The sequence below is a fragment of the Semicossyphus pulcher genome, unplaced genomic scaffold (genome assembly GCF_022749685.1).
Source record: "Semicossyphus pulcher isolate SPU_LCO1_2020_fin unplaced genomic scaffold, fSemPul1.0.p SCAF_13, whole genome shotgun sequence".
Taxonomy (NCBI): Eukaryota; Metazoa; Chordata; class Actinopteri; order Labriformes; family Labridae; genus Semicossyphus; species Semicossyphus pulcher.
In genome coordinates, this window is record NW_027211637.1 from 13,147,062 (window position 1) to 13,168,360 (window position 21,299).

Genomic DNA, 21,299 nt, shown 5'->3' on the forward strand with positions numbered 1-21,299 from the left:
GCCAGGTTGGACTGACTTAAAACATATACAGGCTGGGCTCAGGTAGCTGCACCGCTAATGTCTGGCCCACACTTAAAGATTTTTCAAATCTTAACAGATGTTGAAAATGTGAGAGAAAAATTGGTGAATTGGTCCCCCCGCACAACAGGATAATGGATCATAAATATTGAACATGTTTAATATTTACTATTTGAAATCGGTGCGGGCCCGACTCACACCACAGGAAAATCTGGCAAGATTATCTTTAGAACTATCAAAAAATGAAAGACTTTGCTTACGATCGTCGGAAGGGGGGAATCAGGCCCAAAATTGGCCCGATCATCTTGTGGTGTGTACCCCGCTTAATGTGAGGATAAGGCAAAGCACTAAAAACAATGCTGATACGTTTAGCATTTTAAATCCATTCACTTTCAGATTCTGAATGCTGATTCATACAAACTGTTGAAGCTCTTTAGCCCCGTTTAAAAAGAGGCATTGCTGAAAACTATAGAGCATTTTTGCACCAGTTTGAGGACACTTCTGAAGTATTTTACCCAACTTGGAGATTTAACAGCCATCAGATTGAAACCCGTACCTTCTATTCGTAGTAACAACAAGGAGAAAAATTCAACAGTTTTCCCCCTCGGCTGCCTTTTTGGTGGAGATTTTTAGCCATTGGTCTTAGCACAATCATGAACAATGTAACTTGTCATTGATGACATTGAAGATTTCAAACTGATGGCCATGACTGCACTCTGGAGGGTTGTTTAATAACTCAGGTCTTCTATATTGCTAAAGAAAAGTTTGTTTTGTGACTAAAACATCTGTCAAATTATTCTCATGGGATGAGTTTCGTTGAGTCTGGGTGTGCTGTCCTCTAAAATATCTTGCTCGATACAGCATGCTATCAGTACGTGTCAGAAGTTTTAAACTCCTACAAATACATCCTTGGACACTGGAAAAAACATACAGAACTTGAACACTGGACTCACCTGTTGTGGGGCAGGTCTGCCCAGTGTGACTCTGGTGGGAGAGAGACGGGTGCTGCTGGGAATGAGCAGAGTGCTGTTGGTGCTGACTGTGCGCTTGGTGCTGGCTGTGGTTGGAGTGAGGGGAGAGGTGCTGCTGAGGGTGGTGGGGATGGTGCGACACCTGACCGTGGTTGTGTTGGTGGTGGTGGCTGCTTCCACTTCCAGCACCTGGTGAGTGTTGGTAAGAGCAGGCAGTCCGGGCCTGCTGGTTGGACTCACCGGGCATACCCATCAAACCTGTCAAAGAACATACAAACAAAAAATATAACAAAAGAGAGGAAAACAAACCAAAGCCTACAAAAACTGAAATTTATAGTAGAACAAAAAAGGAAAGAGATAAACTATTCATAAAAACAAGACGAATCTTTATTGTGAAAATTCTTCAGCTTTCATAAATAAAAATAATAAATAACCACAATTTGGAAATCTTCCAATATGTTACTGTTTCCAAAAATAGCTAACACTGAAATTATTTCTTCCCAGTGGCTCTTTCATAATTAGTTTGGAACTATCTCTGTTCAACAAACACCTTGTCTCTCTAATCAAGGTGTATTGTTTTTTTCTCACCGACAGGCGGAGAGAGAATTGTGGTCAGTGGCTGTTTTTTGAATGCATAGGTTTACCCCGAGAGTGCGTTTTTTTTCTCCTGTGCTTTTCATCATGGATACTGACAGCTGCAGAAACTGTAAAGTAGGCAGCTGCCTTGTTAAATTTCCAGACGATGTTGCATGGTTGACTTTTTGAGGGGAAAAAACACAGATAAAAGACAGAATGCAGCATTTTTAAATATACACTGTCCATTTAACTCAGCTCACTTTACGCAGTTGTTTTTATGTAATGTGAGTTGAGTTATATGTACAGTGATCGTTGTAACTTCGTTACAGTGTTTAAAATCTATTAAGGTTGGTTATAAACATAGACATGATAAATGAATGTGGCAGCAGGGTAAGTACATTTATTCATATTTACTCCTCTATTGTTTGTCTTTGTGAGTCTTTTGACTTTTTCCTTTACCTGCTGTTTTATTGTTTACCACTGAAAGTGAGAAATTGTCTGAACAATAGTGTAAAGATAGTTTGAGGAGCACTGCTCCTGCCACCAGGGACTTGTTACGTTTTACCTGCTTGTTTAAGTATCCTTAACTCTTTTATTCTCACTGCAGAGTGTCCTCTGAATGCTTTCCTAAAAAAGCTTCACAGTCATTGTTTTATCTGTTTTTTTTATTTACAATTTCCTGGACGTTTTTTACTGTCTTGGTTGTGTTTTTCCTCCCATAGTTGTTGCATGAGGTTGGATAGGGCAGTCATGTCTTACAGGGACTGTAAGTCCTGTAAATGTACTTGTTTGGGACTGCACTCAAATATGACCCTTTGCACTTTAAAGGGATAGTTTAGAAATCTTGAAGCAGGGCTGTTTCAGGAGCTTAGTACCCACACAGAAGCTAAGCTAAGTATGCAAAATATGTTTTGCTTTCCCGCCAGCTTCTCCAAATATCTACTGTAATACAGTGACAATTGAGAAGTACTTCATAAAACCCCTCTTCAATAAATGCAAACTGTCCCTTTAAGCCCATCTGATTTGATTTGCCATGAGGGAAAGCAGATTGTGGTTAAAGATGCATTGGAGAGTTGTTGTTTTCCACCTGACTTTGCGTGTTGCCTTAACTGATGCATCAATGTTGATTCTGTCTCTTTTATTTGACCTTTAATTTGTAAGGAAAGGAATCTGTCTGAAAATGGTTGCGACACCACCTGAGTCAGTTACAGTTTGGTGTGTCGTCTTGGACTCACTCTTGTTTTTCAAATGTGACTCTGAGCTCCACAGTCTGAGTGACTCATTGTGACTCACACTCTCAAATACAATGACTGCTGACACTGTATTCTGCTTAGCCGTACACTTAAGATCCCCTTTCAAGAATCTGCTCAATCCATTTTACATCCTCTTCTTCAATTTCTGTCAAAGTGTTTGTGTCATACCTTTTATTCTAGTATTCTCATTGTCTTGTCTTTTCCGCATGTGCAGCCCTGACCACAAATTAAGGGGGACCTTGTCAGAGGGTGAATCCACGCAACAGCTCAACAGAGCGCATCAATCTCCTCGGTTACAGAACGTATGTGGATGTGTGCGCAGAAACGAAAGCGGACGAGGGAAGGTGATTGGAGGGTGGTGGGATGCTGGGGGGTCCAAGAGGGAGGAGGCCTAGTGACCTGAAAGCTTCAGGAAGCAATTAGCAAGATGCTACACAAACTTTAGAACCCATCTAATTAGCTGCTATCAAAGCTGCAGAACCCTTTGCTCTGCTCGACTGCAGATGTGTTTGTGCGTTTTTTTCGCCTTCTGTTGAATTCTTCCTCTTAATTGCCTTTACTCATTTGACTGAGCCAGCCGTTAAATGCAGATATGCGGAACAACAGATTGTTTGTTTATTAAAATACAATAGAGTAGGAGTAGCGTTTGGTGGAGGTTAATACTGGAATGCTTTTACTGCCATGAAAGCAACGTTTAATTCTTTCCATTTCATTAGGAGCTTAAGCTTGACAGTTAATTACTCGCATGAAGCCTGACATAGAGGTTTACAAGTTTTTTTTTGTCTGTGTACACGTGTCAATTAAGTTGTTGTACAGGCACACATGAACAGATACAAAGCAGTCTGCACACGACATGAAGGTCGACACCCACCTTGCTGTGAGAAGGACTGCTCGAAGACGCACTTGTAAAGACTGCGGAAAGAAGCGCTGAGGTCCTCGAAGTCTGAGAAGCAGAGCTGCTTGTCCCTCGACTCTGGGACGGGCAAACCGTACTGGGGCTGGGGGGGAGGAGGGGGAGGCAGCGGCGGCTGGTTGGGCTGCTGAAGGCTCAGGGACTGAGATGAAGGCTCGGAGTGGCTGCTCACCTTCAAGAGAGACAGAGAGAGCAGACAGACACACTGTGAGAGGTACAAGAAGACAAATAGGGGAAGTCAATGCAGGTATTGGTTTTAGAAAATACATCAAAGGCTGAATTCTGCTGTCGGACTGACATCAGCACTGCAAAAACACTCCCCTTTAAATTAATGACACCAATAAGGCAGGTAAAATGGGAAAAGAGTCATAAGTTTTAACACAACAAAATGCAACATCATCTGTTACAGCAACACTGGTATATTAAAATATGGCTTAGTGCAAATTCCTGTTTGGAGTACTGTTTCGTCATCACGCTTAAGTCAAGGTTTTTATTCCATTTATTTATTGCAATAATAAAGACTTTAGTGTGGTAGTGATGGTTTGAAACCAATCTCTACAATCTATTCCTGTGTGCATCCCAGACAGAGATATACCAAGTTTATTGAATTTATTGTGCCTTTAAAATACATGACAAACACAACTTTGTGGCGTTGTAGACATTTTATTTTTGTGTTTTGACACCGAGCTATTTCTAGTCTGAAAGTGTCCTTAAAACTCAGATTTTGCTCCTAATATGACAGAGAGCAGCTTTTTTAAATCCTTCCTGAGGCAAATTAAATCAATACATTTGTTCTCTATGTCATTTACCTCATTTACCTGATTCATCCTTCAAACACCCAACAGCAGCTTTGTAAGCCAGCGATAGCTTGAAGACAAAGCACAAAATTGAGGAGCAAACCTTCAACAAACTATTCACTTTAACTTCTGGTTAGCCAAAGTGAAAAGTGTGAGGCGGCTAATGCAAAACAAAGTGTTTAAAGAGGACTTTAGCAATGCAATACATTTTCTATTATTCTAATGTGTTTTTGAATCATGTTGGTGACGTTTGTTTCACTTTAAAGGATTGTATACATATTTTAATTTAATTATTTTTCGGAGCCTCTCCTTCCTCCTGAAACGAACAAGCCGTCTTGCCATTCAAAGGTCAGACCTTAGCCACGATTGGCTGACAGTATCTGGAGTGACCGCGTAGCCCCTCCCCCACATGTGCGAACCCACGTGGGGGAGCGGCCACACTGCACTGTCACTCATAAGTTGTCGAAAACATGGCCGCTCTAGGATGGGTTATTCGGCCTTATATGTACGAGCCAGAATCGCCAGGAGGTATCCGAATGTAACGACTTGACTACAAGCTAGTGCAAGAAGGCAGCCTGAGGTGAATGACAGTGAATGACGATTGGTCGTTTTCAGCGAAAGCAAGGTTCTATGTAGAAACCTGCAGCTGGTCTGAACGGCTCATTTCAGAGACTACCTTTTTAAAAATGTAATTCGGGAAAAACACGGAATTATGCAGTTTTCACTTTTTCACTGTGAACAATAAACGCCCAAAAATGTGAAACCCAAAATATGAGAATATCCATTCAAAAGATATAGCCCCTTTAAGTAGCTGAATCTGAACTGAGAAACCTGTAGTTCAATTGGTATAACTGCAATTTAAAATGGAAATAGGTCAAATTCAATGATAATCACATTCAGTTTCATGAAATTCAATTTATTTTCCATTTCATTTATTGTGCCATTCAAAATGCAATTTTCACAAAATTCTCTCTACAACTCATTCTCCTAATTCAGTCCTTCACTGTGATGATCGAGCTAAATTCAATTTCATGCAATTAAAAGGAAAATTTGCCGGCACTCATTTCTTTTCATATAAACACACAACACAAAGTACAGTGTGTCACATCTCTTTCTTATGCTGTGAATGCAGCCTGTCGTCCTCCACCATTTATCGTCTCATCCCAGCTGTCATCCTCCTCACCATCCACCCAGCAAACACAAGCAATATGCTGCGATCGGTCTGCCTCTGCACATACAAGCCAACTTTGCAAGACACATCCCCCCACACATCTACCTCCACCCAATAATGGCAGCCTTTCCATCAACTTTCTTGGTGTCTTTGAGATCCCTGCCAGTGATGCCACCAGTAATCACCGTCAGTTAGGAAGGTATCACCTGCGCCAGGTAATGAGGCAGAACTAACCCTGATCCCGCTGGACTAGACCGCAGATGAGGTCTGAAGCGATGGAGGAGGAGGGGGAGGGGTATGCAGGGAGGAGGAAAACAAAAGATGGCCTCTAGAAATGAGAGGTTAACGAGATGAGATTGCACTGACCTTTGCTAATGCAGGTGGGAGGTGAATGGGGAGAAGTGATTGATGGTGAAAAGGTGAGCAGCTGTTACAAGGGAAAAATAATGAAGAGTTGGGATTTTTGCAGCGCTCCTGTAATATTGGACCAAATGTTTTTGGACCGAGACTGGCCTTTTAAATTGTATTATGTTGGGTTTTAAGAGACAAACACAAACAATATGGCAAAGATGTCTGATGCAGTACAAGCCTATCAAAAGTCTCCTTAATTAGATTAGACTGAGTGTATTTTTTAATAACCAGTGAGGGAAATCATGCTGTCGCAGCAACATGGAGTCACAAACTGTACAGTATGAAACAGATTGAAAGGCAAAGGAACAACATTTCAAGCACTCTACTGTCTTATCTACTGGGAGAATTAATATAGTTTTTATAATGAAATTATGAATGACTGATGGTGAAATAGCATCAAAAAGTATCCAAAACAGAAAGGTTCCTCCTCTGGAGAGCATGAGTGTGCTAGGTAAATATAATGGCAACTGCTGTTTAGATCTTATTTCTTCTGGAGTTTAATTTCTAAAGTTTGGGTGCCGGTTTGACTCCATGGTTAAATCGGCAGAGTTTCAGTCTTCAATGCGGCTGCCCCGGGTTCAACTCCCACCCGCAGTCCCCTGCCGCGTGCCAACCCCACTCTCTCTTCCCCTGTTTCCAGCACTATGCACTGTCCTCTCTATGAATAATGGCATAAAAGGCCACCTGATGGAGGCACTACATTAAAGATGATGGAGCCAACGAAATAATTTTGGCTCATCTTCTGGGGAACATGAATATGTGTTTCCACTTTCATAGAAATATCAAACAAATGTTTTGGAAATGCAAAATTTGTTGTTTATATATTGCATCATGCACCAGTATCGATAATTATTATCCACCAGCTGGGAACCTGGAAAGTGTATTTATATTTTAATGGAAAGCTGGACCTTGGATTTAGGGAGATCTTGCTCTGGACTTAAACTGACAATCTTAAAGATTTTAGTTTCGTTCTCTTTGGTGCCCCCTAATGGCGATATACGGTAATTGCGGGAGGACACTTCCCAATTTAACCAGACGTCTACAATTGGCTCCCTTTGTCACGGTTGTAACTCTTGATTTACCTTGCTGACTGAGCATCGAGTTTGTTTCTTTTTCTTTGGATTTTCACTTATTTTTGAAGTCGTATCTGTAGTCATCAATCTTTTGTTTGTTTGTTCAGCCATAGTAGCTTACTGTTTACTCACAGCACTTGCAGAGACCGGAAAAGCAGCCACTTAGCTCCGCCTACCCTCTCTTGCAGTCCAACCACTGCTGGGTGATGGAAAATGCATCACTAACTGGGCGCCGCTTGTGATTTTTTCCGCGAATGTCACACCAGACACCCAGTCAATAATTATACAATATACTGCAAATGCCTTGTCTTTCATCAGTGGGCCATAGGCTCAATCACCATTGGGATACCTCATTCGGCGATAGATTGTGACTTAACAGACATTTACTTACATGAAAATCTTCTGCATTATTACTTTAAGTATTGAATAGACAAACTGATGTCTTCAGGTCACTTTTATTTTCAGCCAGTTGGGAGGAAACTTTATAGAGGTCATATGGCTTGTTCAAGAACAGCGTAGAGAAAAACACGATGACTCAAACACTGACCTCACATGAAATGTCAATGACCTTCAACATGATAATATCTACCTCAATATTAATGTGTACACATACATGTGTATTTTCATGCTTGTATTTATGCATATATGTATCTATCTACTCAGTGTGCATTGCTATTATGAATAATGCACTCATACTGAGATCTGAGCACGTTAGACAAAATACCAGAAAAGAAGACGACTAAATGTAAAACATTTCTGTCTGGTCTTATTTGTCTTCTGCTGCTGGTCCAGTTGCCAATTTAACTAAAACATGTTTGGCTATTAACCTGTGAAACGTCACTTTATAACTTTAGCGGTCAAACCAACGTTATCATTTCTGTTAAAGCAATATGGCTGTGGAGCGATAGATTGTTTTTGATATGTATAACACATTTGTTCGGAATCTAAATTACTTTCATGGGACAGTTTAGTTTTAGTTTAGAGAGGTTGGCCACTATAGTCCCTCCCTAATAAAAAGACAAGTTATTATCATCACACACACACCGGTTGAAAGAAATCATTTCAAATAGCCAAAGGACCTTGTTTTTTATAAAGGATGAGGAGTCATTAAAACAGCCAAAAATGTCTCAGTGTCTCTGCGGCCTGCCAAGTCTTTACATCGTCCAAGACCGTAGGCACCATAACAGTGGACGACATGGGACAACCTTGATTTAAATAAAAAGATAATATATGTATGAGTGTGTGTAACAAATGGCACGGAGGCAGCATAATCTAAGTGTTAAATTGCTGGTTAACAGAATTAATCACTTTTAATTGTATACAAATTTGCCCCTTTTTCCCAAAGTCGTTAATACTGAATTGACCAGGCATCATTTATATGCATCAGAGACGATAAGAGTGAACTGTTAACACAAAGAGATGACTGTGATGTTTCCTGCTGCTTTATTATTGTAGGATAGAGGCACTTCTATCAAAGCAAATCAGCATTTCCCACAGGTTTAGAATGTATTCGTGCTGGTCGACCCTGAGGGGTGTGAGGCGCTGCAAACTGTATGGATAGTCGGCTGCAAAACTAAATTCAATCCACAAGCTAAATAATCAGTGCATATGAATGCAACATTCAACAGCAAGCAACAGAGCTTTCAATCAATACGCACTTTGAAATGCATTTCCACACCTCTGAAAAGAAGAAACGATAAATACAAAAGTCTTCATGGATGGGTGCAATTTGATTTGTTGGGGAAGTTCAAATAAGTTTTAAAATAGGGAAACACTAAATGGAAATGTCCTTTTGTCTGCCTAGTTGATCAGGCATGTCAAAGTAAAACAACAGCATTAATTTGGATATAAAGTGACATGTTTTGATTATTTAGTTGCTCAAAAAGGCAGTGTGTCTGTTTGTCGTCTGCGTCTGTTTGTCGTCTACTGACATTTGGCAGATTAATGCATATGCCATCTTGGCCAACTATTAGTTTTGCAAAAGACTGATGAAAATGTATTTTCCTGCAAAGTCTGAAAAAGAAAAGAGCAAATGAGTGTTTCTGCAGTGTGCTGTAGATCCAGAGTACATGTCGTTAGCTGGTAACCACCTCCTCAGTCTGCTAAGGGTGCAGCAGACACCTTCTGTACCCGCTGAGTGTGTGTATGTGGACCGCTGACTGAATCATCCAGATAATGTCAGAAAGAAGTGAGCGCAAAACATATAAAAATCACTTTTAGTTTGCATGCTGGTAGTTTAAGATTAGCCAATTCAACAATAAACAGTGGGTGGAAGCTGAAGTGTTGTCAAACAAGCCCATGTTTGCTGCAGCTTCAGGTGGGCTGATGTCCTTGTGCACACAGACGGAAGAAGAGAGAAACTCTCCTGCAGCAATCATTAGACTGTCACCCAAATAAAGAGAAGGTCTTACTGGTGTGTAGCTGTGGACGTTGCTGCCGCTGCTGACGGCCGTGTTCAGGTTGTTAAGGTTGACAGACGCCAAACTCTGCTCTGAAAGACTGTTGCTCAGGCTGCCGCCCAGACTCCCGGGACTCTCGCTGCCTTCTGCCTCCGGGTTGTACAGTGCTACCTACACACACACACACACAAAGCAGATCCATTTAATTTGGCAATAAAGGAAATCATACAAAGCCAGAATTTTGAGGCAATGCTCCATATAACCTCCTTCAAAGGCAGTGATTCATTATTTTATTGTTCCTCATTGCCTCATTTGGTTCATTGGCCGATTCATATTGCTAAAGTGAATCCTGCCCACCTCCAGAAGTTACCCATGCATCATTTACTTATGAGACAACTCATGAGGAAATATGGAAATTAGTAAGATGGTTTATGCAAATTGGTCCATGTAGCAAACTGCACAGAACCTTAACAAGTGATTTTTCCCTTGAACATGGTAATTCTAATTAAAAGTCATGACCCAAAGACCCCCGAGTGACCTAAATAAAATGCCTTAATTGTCTGAGAGTGTCGTGCCAACCTCACAGGTTCAGAGGAAGTGTTCTGTATATTGTCTTGTGGTGACGAAGCTTTTAAAAAGAAATGCCTCAGGATTACGTTGAATCGTGTTTCTCTTGTTTTGTTTGAATGTCAGTACTTGTGAAGCACAGCGGCAGCACTGCCTCCAGGCTACATTTAATTGTATAGACAAATGTGAAATTATAGCCTTCGGGTGAGACAACAGTAAAGGCTCTCTTGAGCAGTGCTCTACCCTGTAGAGCATCTTGTAGCGGAAAAAGAAGACAGGTTCTTCCTAAGTGTTAATCCTAAAAATGTTTTGTTTTGGGTGGATTTGGTTACATCTTTTTGGCTATTCTCCTTCCTGTGTAAGTGTTCGAACAAGGAAATGGTTATGTGGTTTTTAGAACAAAATGTACATACATGCATAAGTGAAAGAAAATAATAAACTGATCATGTACAAACACCGCATGATGTTTATAGAAAGTTTAGGAGTTCAGGAAGTCATGTAAAAACATCACAATATCTGAATGCAATGATGACTATAAAGACCTTCCTCAAGGATAATACTTTGTTATCCTAATTTCCTCGTATCATATTAAAGGGATGCCTCTCAAAAGCACAGGCACTCTCCAATGCATACAGAATGTGTTACTGCAGAGGGTCTGACACACTGCTGTGCCTGCAGGATGCCACCTGTCTGCATGTGGGTGGATATCATTGACGTTGGCATCAGCATTATTATCATCAAGGTCTTCCTCCCCCTGCTCTGAAAAATGTTCTCAAAAACGCATAGTGATGACTAAAAGGAGTCAAGCTCAAGTCTTTCTGGAGTAAGACAGAATTAGTGCAAACTGACATGCATAAGATAAATTAAAGTCTCTGTGACACAGCGAAAAAAGTGTCCAGAATGGCTCAATTATGTTAAGAAAAGCATTGCTGAAACTATGATGTGACGGTAGAGAAAAGACAATGCATTGTGGATAACTTAACTCCCCGTATTACAGTTGTAAGTTTGGCTTAAAGGAGCAATTTGCCCTGGAAAAAGCCACTGTCAGTCAAAGCTGGTGTTCTCTGTAATCGATAGAAGCAATAATATTTGAAATTGCCGCCATAGCTGTGGAGAAAGTTGTACAAACAGCTTGTGGTTTCACCCATGCTACATTCCTACAACACCCAGCATGCATTGCACCCCTCCCTCTGAAAGGAGCGAGAGACGCTGTAGTGAAATAATACCATTTTCCAGTCAAGGACACTGATCGCTGCAGGCAACGGCTCAGAGTGGTACAGAATCCGAAATACGACGAGAATATACCGGGGGATCATCTAAAAAAAATCTTCAGGTTTGCAGTCTAAATTTCAGGCCTGACAATTTTGAACGAGACATGACATCGGAGGCGGGCGTCCTAGATTGAGGAAGTGTAGTTTAGCAAGCTCCCTGGCCTCCACGAGATGACGCGTTTTACGTAGTCTGGAGGAGGTTTTCCGGTGGCCCATTTGGGAAGCGGATAACGTCCTCCATAATGGCATTAGCTCCCCATAATAAGGATAGGACCGAGGCTGAAAATCAGCCAACTGGCCCATTAAATATCAACTAAAGCAAATATTTAGATCTTTTCTCTCTATAATATAAATACATTATCTATGTTTGACTTTTTAAATTTATGTTTGAGTCTATAAAGTGGCAAAATAAGAATCTAGATCATAACTGCCACAAACTGCAGCTACTTTAACATTAAATGAGAAGAAACCAGCAAGTGCTACAAATTTTCAAGTTTTATCACACTACGATATGACAGATTCTGTGGACAATATGATGTTTGCTGATATCACAAAGTCTGCTAGAATATGATTTTAGCAATTCAGCAACACGGGCCCATTTAATATAATCAGTAACATTTATATTAGCTCACATAAAAATTAATAAATAACCATACATCGGTTGGTGTATCTTGAAGATGGTGATATGGATTGATGGGTTCAACTTGTAAAAATGATATTGAATTATTGACTATTGAATAGATACATTATGTTGAACCATATCCATGTATTTTTTTTTACTATAACTGTTTTGGCCTTTTTGCCTTTATTTGATAGGAATGTGAAGAGTGGCAGGAAATATGGGGAAGAGAGAATGGGGAAGACATGCATCCAAGGGCTGCGAATCGGAGTTGAACCTTTGGCCGATGCTACGAGGACTCTGCCCCTACACATGTGGCGCCTGCTCTTCAACCTGAGCTAAGCCAGCTCCCCATTTCTCTGTATTTTAACAGCACTAATTTTAACTAAATAATTCACAATCATCTGGTTTTAAAAATGTCAGTATGTGAATCAAAAATTCACATTTTAAAAAACAATTGAATTCCAAATGAGATAAAAATCTGAGATGGCAGTTTTTCATATAGACAAATTCTGGGAAGTGAGAGTCAAGACCTGTAAAAAAAAAAGCCCAATGGAAAACTTGAATAAGCTGTCAAGTCCAGACCTTCACATGATGTCCAGACCAAACAAGTTAGAGTTATGTGAGCGGCTGCTGTGGGACAAATTTTCTCTTTGGTTGGGGTCAGACGAAAGGTCACGTACCACACATCATCATCCTATGTGTGTGTGGGCGTTTGTGTGTGTGTGTGCAGGATCAGACAGGCGTCAGAGGTCCCCGTCGACGCTTGATCTCTGACCCTTATACAGACAGTCACACCCAGTAAGCAGTGTGTGTGTGTGTGAGTGCATAAGGTTGTGTGTGAAAGTGAAGACCTGTAAAACTGTCCAGGCCACTGACGGTGGAAAAAGAAAAACAGAGACTCTTCGTGCTGCAGTTTTCAGTCGTCTTATACCCGGTTAGAATTCATCAGAGCCTTGAAAGAGTTCAATACATTTTCCTCAGCTGCAAGTACAAACGACTACATCATCCTGACTAATTCATTGGTCAAACATCACCATCACACATGATTAAGAGATGAATATTCATAAGACTTAAATAGCCACTAAGTAGCATCTTTCTGAGCTCTTCAACTATTTAAAGATGTGCATGCAGTATGAGAGGAACCTGAAGCTTAACATGACAAGAACATATCAGTATCTCATGCCTAATGGTAGTTTGTAAGTCCTGGCTCACTCACTCAAAATTTCCTGTCATGAAAACTAAATGAGCATCCAGAGGCTGAAAGACTTGATTCAGACTCACAGTCACCAATAAATTGTACATAAGAAAATAGCGACATTGAAACCTGTTATTTCTGGTTTGTGGTGTTTTTTTATTGGGAGTCTCTGTAGCCTTCAGCTACCCTCCTCTTTGAATTTGTGAGATAAACCAAACTTTCATAACTGAGTAGCTGGTGTCAGACCTTGTTGGTTACAGAATTGATGGCCAGAGTGGGAGACGCGCCTCCTGACATGATGCAGTCCATTCTCAGAGACTCTGACTCCAGGCTGTAGGGCGTTGAAGCCTGAAAACAAGGAAGAGAGGAGTGAGGACGAGGGTGGACAGATGCAGTTTTCTATTCATCAGCTTACCAAATGAAATAGACTAAATAATTCCAGTAGATAAATTTTTACAGCTACATTTATTACATTTCAAAGAAGAAAAGCACAGGTAAATAATGTAATTAATGATGGCTGACTTCCATTGAGCAGCTTTAGTTTTATAGTGCATGCTGACTCATTGTCACACTGTCATGGCCTATTGGGACACTTGAATACAAAAGAGCCTTCATTAATGTTATCACTAACACCTGTGCTTTTACTGCAATGAGTCAGAGCAGGACGTAGGGACATTTTGTTAGCCGGAAAGGCATCCAACTAAAATACACACACACACACACAATTTTTGTTCTTTTCATTGTGATTCATGAGTTGTGAAAAGTTTTCCAGGGGAGATTGATGAGATGTATACAATACTTGTTAAAGGGCCAGTTCGCTGATTTTCAACCTCAGTCCTATCATACTATTATGGGGAGATAATGCCATTATGGTAGATAAAAAAAATGCAATTTCTCTCTGTGCCTTTGGAGGACGCTTCTCCAATGGGCCCTGGAAAACCTACCCAGTGTAGTTTAGCAAGCTCCCTGGCCTCAGCAAGACTACGTGAAACGTGTCGTCTTGCTAAACTACACTTCCTCAATCTAGATCGCCCGCCTCCTAGATCGATCATCAGGTTTGAAATGTTGACTGAAGTCTCAAATTTTTTTTTAGACCGGTATATTCTCGTCGTATTTCGGGTTCTGTACCGCTCTGAGCCATTGCCTGCAGCGAAGCAGTACTATTTCACTCCGGCGTCTCTCGCTGGGCCGTTCCTTTCAGAGGGAGGGGCGCAATGCATGCTGGGTGTTGTAGGAATGTAGAATGGGCGAAACCCCAAGCTGTTTGTAGAACTTTCTCACAGCTATGGCCAATTTCAAATACTATTGCTTCTATGGATTACAGAGAACGCCAGCTTTGACTGACAGTGGCTTTTTCCCGGGCCGAGTTGCTCCTTTAAATATTGAAGAAGCTGAGACTACCTTTCACAACCATTTTTCCTGAATATGGTGAACAACACAAGAAAAATAGTGACAGCAAAAGTAAGAGTGAGAGAAATTCATGATTTGGTACTGAGCCTCCTGAATCACCACGATGCACCACACTCCAACTATGCGAACTAGTCGAGGCACACTAAATTTGAATTGCTGGACACTTAAACTGCCCGAGATGTGTGCACATCACTTGCACTTGATAAGATAAATCAAGCCATTCTCATGCATTATTCAAATATCTCAAATGTATTCGGCAGCAGTTCATTTTCTGCTGCCTCGTAAAGAGCTAAAGTAGGGTTAACTGAGTGTGAGGATATGAGGAACTATTCAGAGATCGATGAGGGGCTAAATTGGCGCCTGCAATGTGACAAATAAAAAAGGGGACAATATTTTTTTTCCCTGTCTGACTCCTTTCAGAGTTCAAGACAGCTTGCCTGCCTTCCCAAACTGCTTACAGTAAGAGGATTGGTTGGTAACAATGCAATCTTTAATTTATGATAAACTCCCAGTGAAACGGGTTGTCGGTTCCCTGGTGGAGGCACTTAAAAAGAAGACAACAGAGAGGTGACGAGAGGAGTGAGGAAGGCTTGTGGAAGAGAGGAGGAAGAATAGGTAGAGAGATAATTGTTTGGTGAAGGACAGACAGACAGGCAGACAGAGAGGCATACAGGAAATGAAAGGGAGTGATTATGCTAAGGGCACAGGAGACGCAGGTGCTAAACTAAGTGTACACTGCCTGTCTACACATTTATACAATGCATTTATGCAGCCGACGTTTAGCCTCGCTGCCAACTTCAAATCTTTTCATTTGCACAGCCGCCATCATCAGGAGACTTTAAAGACTTTGACTGTGTAGCCGAGGTGCAACAAAACCCAAATGAAAACAGAACGACATATTTAGCCCACCTTTCTTTTTTCCAGGCGGTAACGCTGCTGTAAATCTTAGCACTTAAAACCTCCCTGTTTCTCTTTAGCCCATGTGACAGCCCACAGTGTGTCTGCCAGCGATGCAAGTGAGGCGTAAGAAAAGGGGTCGAAGGGTCCTTCCATGTAAGACGAGATGACAAGGCTCTGAATTAATTAATGTTTGTAATTTGAAAAAAAAAAATGGTGAAGAAAAATATGTCTAACGGCAGCCCCGGGGCCTACTGTGGTAATTAACTGGAACACAAGCCTAGAATACTCTCCCTCCTCCCTCATCGTCCTCCTACTACTCTTACTTTTCCCCTCCTTCCCCCTTACAGCTTGACTTTTCCCTCTCTGCTCTCTCTACCTTGATGTCTTTTTTCTCTTTTTTCTTTCACACTTCTCTCTATTTCCCCCCCCTTTCCCCTCGCTCCTTCTCTCTCTCTTTTACCTCGATTCTTCCTCCAATGAGCAACTGTGATTGTGCACTTTGCCGCTCCACGCCTGCATGAGCTCCCTGGAGAGGAGAAGGCTGAAGCAGTGATACAGGCAGAGAGGGAGAGGCGGAGGAAAGAGCGGCAGACACGCAGATAAACAGACGTGCAGGAAGATAATGATCGAGATGCACAGACAGTGACAGAGACGCAGTGTGAGGAAAGACGTGAGATGACCAGTTGTTCTGCGACATGATGAAAGTCTCAGCAGGTTTTCTTTACATAACGACAAACATAGTTATACATTTAGAGAAACCTCTGTGCTGGATCTACAGTATGCAATGAAAAAACAGGAAGACCATCTGCATCCTGGAATTAAAGCTCCCTTGTGAAAAAGGCTTTACTGATGACGTTTCCACCCAGCAGGTCTTCTGCTTGGTCCACAATATGCTGACTGATTTCACTAATTGGCTGCTCAACCTTGGCTGAAGGAGGGGTTGTCATTCAACCTTAAGCTTAGTAATGATACAGGATGTCAATAAGAAATCATTGCATCACTGAATTAGAGTTTTTTATATTCTATTTATATATGTGGTATTTTTCTGCGGGGCATGTGGTCATGTTAACGCTGCAAGAGTAATATTATAATACCTGGAGCTTCTTTAACCTGTTAAAGAGGAACTATGTTCTGTTTAAGACTTGGTATGAAGCTCAATGCTACAACAGCATCTTTATTTATTTATCTTTTATCTTTGTTTCATATTCAAACATGGAGCACAGCTACTGCTTCATTAAAGTTCAGCTGAAGTGATGGTAAAATCGTCTGTTAAATGTTTATAAAGTTACATAATGAATCTGATAGTTTGGTTTGGAGGTAGTCCTGAAACTTTACTCTTAAAAGCAACACCTTTTTATGAGCTAATAAATAAAAGAGACGTAGGCAGACGGAGGTGACATTGCAGTACATCAAGGAGCTCACTGCTTCTAATTCAGATCCTATGATTGATGACGGAAAACCAGCCACATTTCACGGGTTGACGCAGGGTTACATATATTTATAGCCTCAGACGCTGTCAATAAATTTCCCATAACCACTCTTCATTCCAACTTGTGTGTTCTCACATCTACATTGCTACTTGCTGCTGCTATTTCTGTAGCATCTTGAAGACTTAAAATCCAGAAGGCTGTGGTTATTAAATAAACAGTCCTTTTTGATCTACTACGACCTGCGATCATTAAGCTGATGGAGACTAAAGGCTCAGGCTCTCTAACGCCAGATGATGCATAGAACGTGACACATCATTATCAGCATGCTTGTGTTAGCATTTAGCTCAAAGTAACACTGATCTGCTTGTGTGACTTAGGTCTATTAGCCTTGTTTTTTGGTCAAAAGGCATGTTAAAAAAATGTAAAAAGGAAAGAGATTTAAAGTCTAAAATGCTGAAGCATCTCAGGTATATGAGGCAGCTTTCCTAATCTCTTGTTTTTGTCCTTGTAAGCCTTCTAACACCGCTACAGCATGGAAATTTCCTCGGATAATGCTCACAATATCAGCAATGGTGATGACACATTTGTCATAGCTTTTGCCACTTTTGAAATTATTTAATTAGGAATTTGGAAACTAAGAAAGAAGAAGAAAAATATGTGGTTACTGTTTGGTGGACTCACAGAGCAAGAATTTAAAGTCTACTTTGAAGATGTCTGGAGAGATGTTTGTTTCATATGAACTGAGCTGTGTACCTCCATTTATAAAGCTTTCAAAACATTAAGCTCTAGTGTTAAAAGGAGGTTTTATAAGGCATGGTTACTGACTTACCCTTTCTCCAGAGCGCGGCCTCTTCTTTGGCCTGCTGGGTACTGTGTCTTCTTTAGGATTGGTGTCTATGGCCCAGTAAGAACCCTGAAGAGAGAACCCATAAAACAAAGTCTTGTTAAGTCGATTGTTTGATGGAAGCTGCCCTGTTTCTTTCTCAAGCACTTTTAATCGCTCTGTACGTTTCATACTCTTTTTTATCTCTCTGTCATAAGGAGTTAGTTATGGAGAGGGTCAATTATTGTTCATCAACCATAACAATAGGCCTACTCATAAGAAAGATATATTGCACAGTATTCAATTATTGTCACATGTGAAAAGATGTACAATACGAATGAATACAGGATTGTATTCTTGTAGGTGGTCCAGGAGGTTTACTGTTTAGTAGTATTACAGCAAAGGATAATTTAGTAGAATTGATAAGAGGAGAACGAGTCATGTAATGTAAAGTAATTAGCTACGTTAAAAATTACTTTAGTTACCCAGAGTTAAAATACGTTACACTGTAAAAATAGAACAAATTAGTACACAGCTAGCTTACTGTTAGCTCTGCTGAGCTGCCTGTTCAGTAGGCTAGCTCCATGCTAAGGGAATCGCACCAACCCAAACTCCAGACTTGAGCTCAGCTGTGTCTTGAATGTATGTTCACCAGTGGCTTATGTTAGCAACACAATGTGTGGGTAACATAACGTTAGAGTTACCTGGAGCCACTGTGATATTCTGTTTAGCCTGTTATTATGTTTTCATGGTTTTGTGTTCACTTCCTGTTTTATTTTGTAATCCTTGTGCTTGTGCATTATGCCTAGTATTACTTCCTGTCATTGTTCAGTTTCCCGCCTGTCTTTCCCTACACACCTGTGTCTCATTTGTAATTAGCCTGACCTGTATATGTAACCCTGTGTTTCCACCTACCCTCTGCCAGATTATCATTGTAGCCTTAGTATGCTCATGCTCTCCAGCCTTGTTTTCTCATGTCTGCTTGCCTGGTTTTGACCTCTGCTGGATTTTATTATTCTTCTGGATTTACCCTCATTAGATTATCCTGCCCTTGCCGACTGGCTCACTGTGTATGACCTACAAACTGGGACTTCTCTCTGCGTTTAGGTTTCAATTGGTACAGCCACATTTATCTCTAACTCATTGCAGGACAGCAACCAAGCTGTACCCCACTGTACTAGCTTTACTCTCATGTTTTAATGAGATAGCAATTTCAACTCTCAAACTGTTACTGTAAACGGTGACTAAGCTGTGCTGTTATTATTCCACGTTTACATATTTCATATACTATATAAGACTTTTCCTATTTTAGGATGGTAGATTGTAACATATATTTTATATATCTATAGATATTATCTTGTAAATAATCTATGTGTACTCCCCGTTCTTCAACACATTACCCTTTTTGATGTATCTCCTCCTTATGCCGATACTTTCTGCAAGTCTCCTGTTCACTTTTTCTTAGTACCCCTGCAGTTATTCCTTTTAATGTATAACTAAACAGGAAAAAGTCGAACAGCTGGAATCTCCCTTGCATCCAATAAAACAAACATATCTGTTGCTATTCCAGTTTTATGTCTTATCAGTTTTTTGTTTAGTTTTCCAGTGCTGATTCTCCTGCTTCCTTTCCCCAGAAAATCCACTGCAATCCTTTTGATACATGAAGTTAAAACACAGCAGCCTCTGAAATAAATTCATACAATAAGAGGGGGGGAAATATATTGCTTTTAGGTCCTTGATTTCCTCCCGGTCTGACTTTTTCCCCTCTTTCATTTTTCTTCTTCCCTCCCAAGAAGGTCCAGAGCTGCAGCCTGAATTTGGGATGTTCATCTAAACCACACACACACACACACACTCTCAACATCTAGCCCCTCCACCTCCCCTCCTGCTTGCCTCTTCTCCTCCCCCTGTCTCTCAGTCCCACATCACTGAACAGTACACAGCCAATTAACGTTAGCACATGCATGATTTAGCTTCTCCCGCTCTCTATGGCTTCAAACAGAGCTTGTACGATCAACTTCTCTACACACTAACACACACACACACACACACACACACACACAGAACCCCCCCCCCACCACCACCTCCTCCACCACCAGCACGCCGAGGTATCGACCACATCGATCCAGGGTCTGAAATAAGGTGCCGGTCAGGTCCGAGTCGGGCTAATCAGGGGGGAGCCGCTCTCTTTGTGTCTGACTATAGGCCTCCACTAAAGCCAGAGGATTTTCTTTGAATTATTTAAACCTTCTTCCCCCTAATTCATTTTTCAATGGCTCCAAAATCCCCTCAGCCTGGAGGACTCCTCCTCCGCTGCCCCCCCAAACAAAATGAGCAGAGTTTTTAGTGCTCAATGAAAACTTTTCGGGTTGTCGGTTTTAGTAAAAGTGGTCGATTGCTTCTCGCATTGACCCTGCGATGAGTTAAAGGTGAACTTTTATTGAGAAATCTTGCCAGGACAAGCTTCAATGATCATCTGTAATTATAAACTCTTCCTTTGTTAGCAATTCCTTTGATTCAGCACAAAGAAGGACATGACAAATTGTTGTAATCAAAGCTGTGCTTCTGAAGTGGCCGTGGCAACTCTGCTTCCTAACCGCAGGAGTAGCAGCGCTGAAACATATCTCAAGCTTTCTCCGGTTGTGTGTGCATGAGAGAGAGGGAGGGGAGTGAAACAGGGCCTAATAAAGCATAACAGATGCGTGAACGGCCTTGCAACTGCAGGAGTGTACCTACATATACTTATTATTCATTACTCCCTGTACCACATTATTACTTGGCAGAATCAATATCGGAAGAGCAGCAGAAAACAGAGAAAGCAGCATTAAGCATTCAGCTGGTTATGGAGCTACAAATTGCTTTTAAGTGCAGACACCGTGTGTGTGTGTGTGTGTGTTTCAAGGAAAGAGAACAAGCGAGTATGGGTGTCTTCGGGTGCACTTATGCACACTTGCGCGCACACATGCGGCACAAGGGCGACTAAACACGTGAAAAGTAATCGCCGTCTCCTCTGCCTTATTTGTAAGCTCGCTGAAATAGGCTTGCATTTTCATTGTGTGCCGCGCCGTAATTCAAGCTGAGATTTTCAGTCGCATTACATTGTTCAGGAAATACTTACTTTTCCAGGGTCGTCTTTGGAGCGAGGCACTTTGAGAAAACACTTGTTCAAGGACAGGTTGTGTCGTATAGAATTCTGCAGGGAGAGACAGAGCGAAGCAAAGGAAGGGAGGGGAGGAAAGAAGGAACAGGAGAAAAAATAATTAAAGGGTAACTCAACATTAAGTTGACTTTTTCAAAGATTTAATTACATTTAAAGTCAAGTAATTAGGGTATGAACTGATTCTGGCCACAGTTTGTTTTTTCCACAGAAGACTGGATGTTCTGTCCTCTGTACCAGTTGTTCAAAAACTGGGGATCCGGAAACTGCAAGATATATCCGAGGGGCTCACTTGATAATTAATAGAATTTCTTGCAATATATTGGATATTTTTTCCTTCCT

At 41.1% G+C, this 21,299-nt stretch overlaps 1 protein-coding gene across 2 annotated transcripts in view; it reads right to left on the reverse strand.

Moving 5' to 3' along the window:
* Positions 1 to 21,299, reverse strand: part of LOC138589670 (forkhead box protein J3-like) — a 57,061-nt gene that overhangs the window by 6,086 nt on the left and 29,676 nt on the right. For both annotated transcript variants that reach the window (XM_069660070.1, XM_069660069.1), the window contains exons 4-9: positions 20,919 to 20,993; positions 17,807 to 17,890; positions 13,484 to 13,585; positions 9,595 to 9,753; positions 3,690 to 3,903; positions 972 to 1,247 (exon numbers count right to left, since the gene is read on the reverse strand). In XM_069660070.1, coding sequence (XP_069516171.1) covers positions 972 to 1,247; positions 3,690 to 3,903; positions 9,595 to 9,753; positions 13,484 to 13,585; positions 17,807 to 17,890; positions 20,919 to 20,993 — 910 coding nt within the window. The remainder of the gene's footprint in view (positions 1 to 971; positions 1,248 to 3,689; positions 3,904 to 9,594; positions 9,754 to 13,483; positions 13,586 to 17,806; positions 17,891 to 20,918; positions 20,994 to 21,299) is intronic.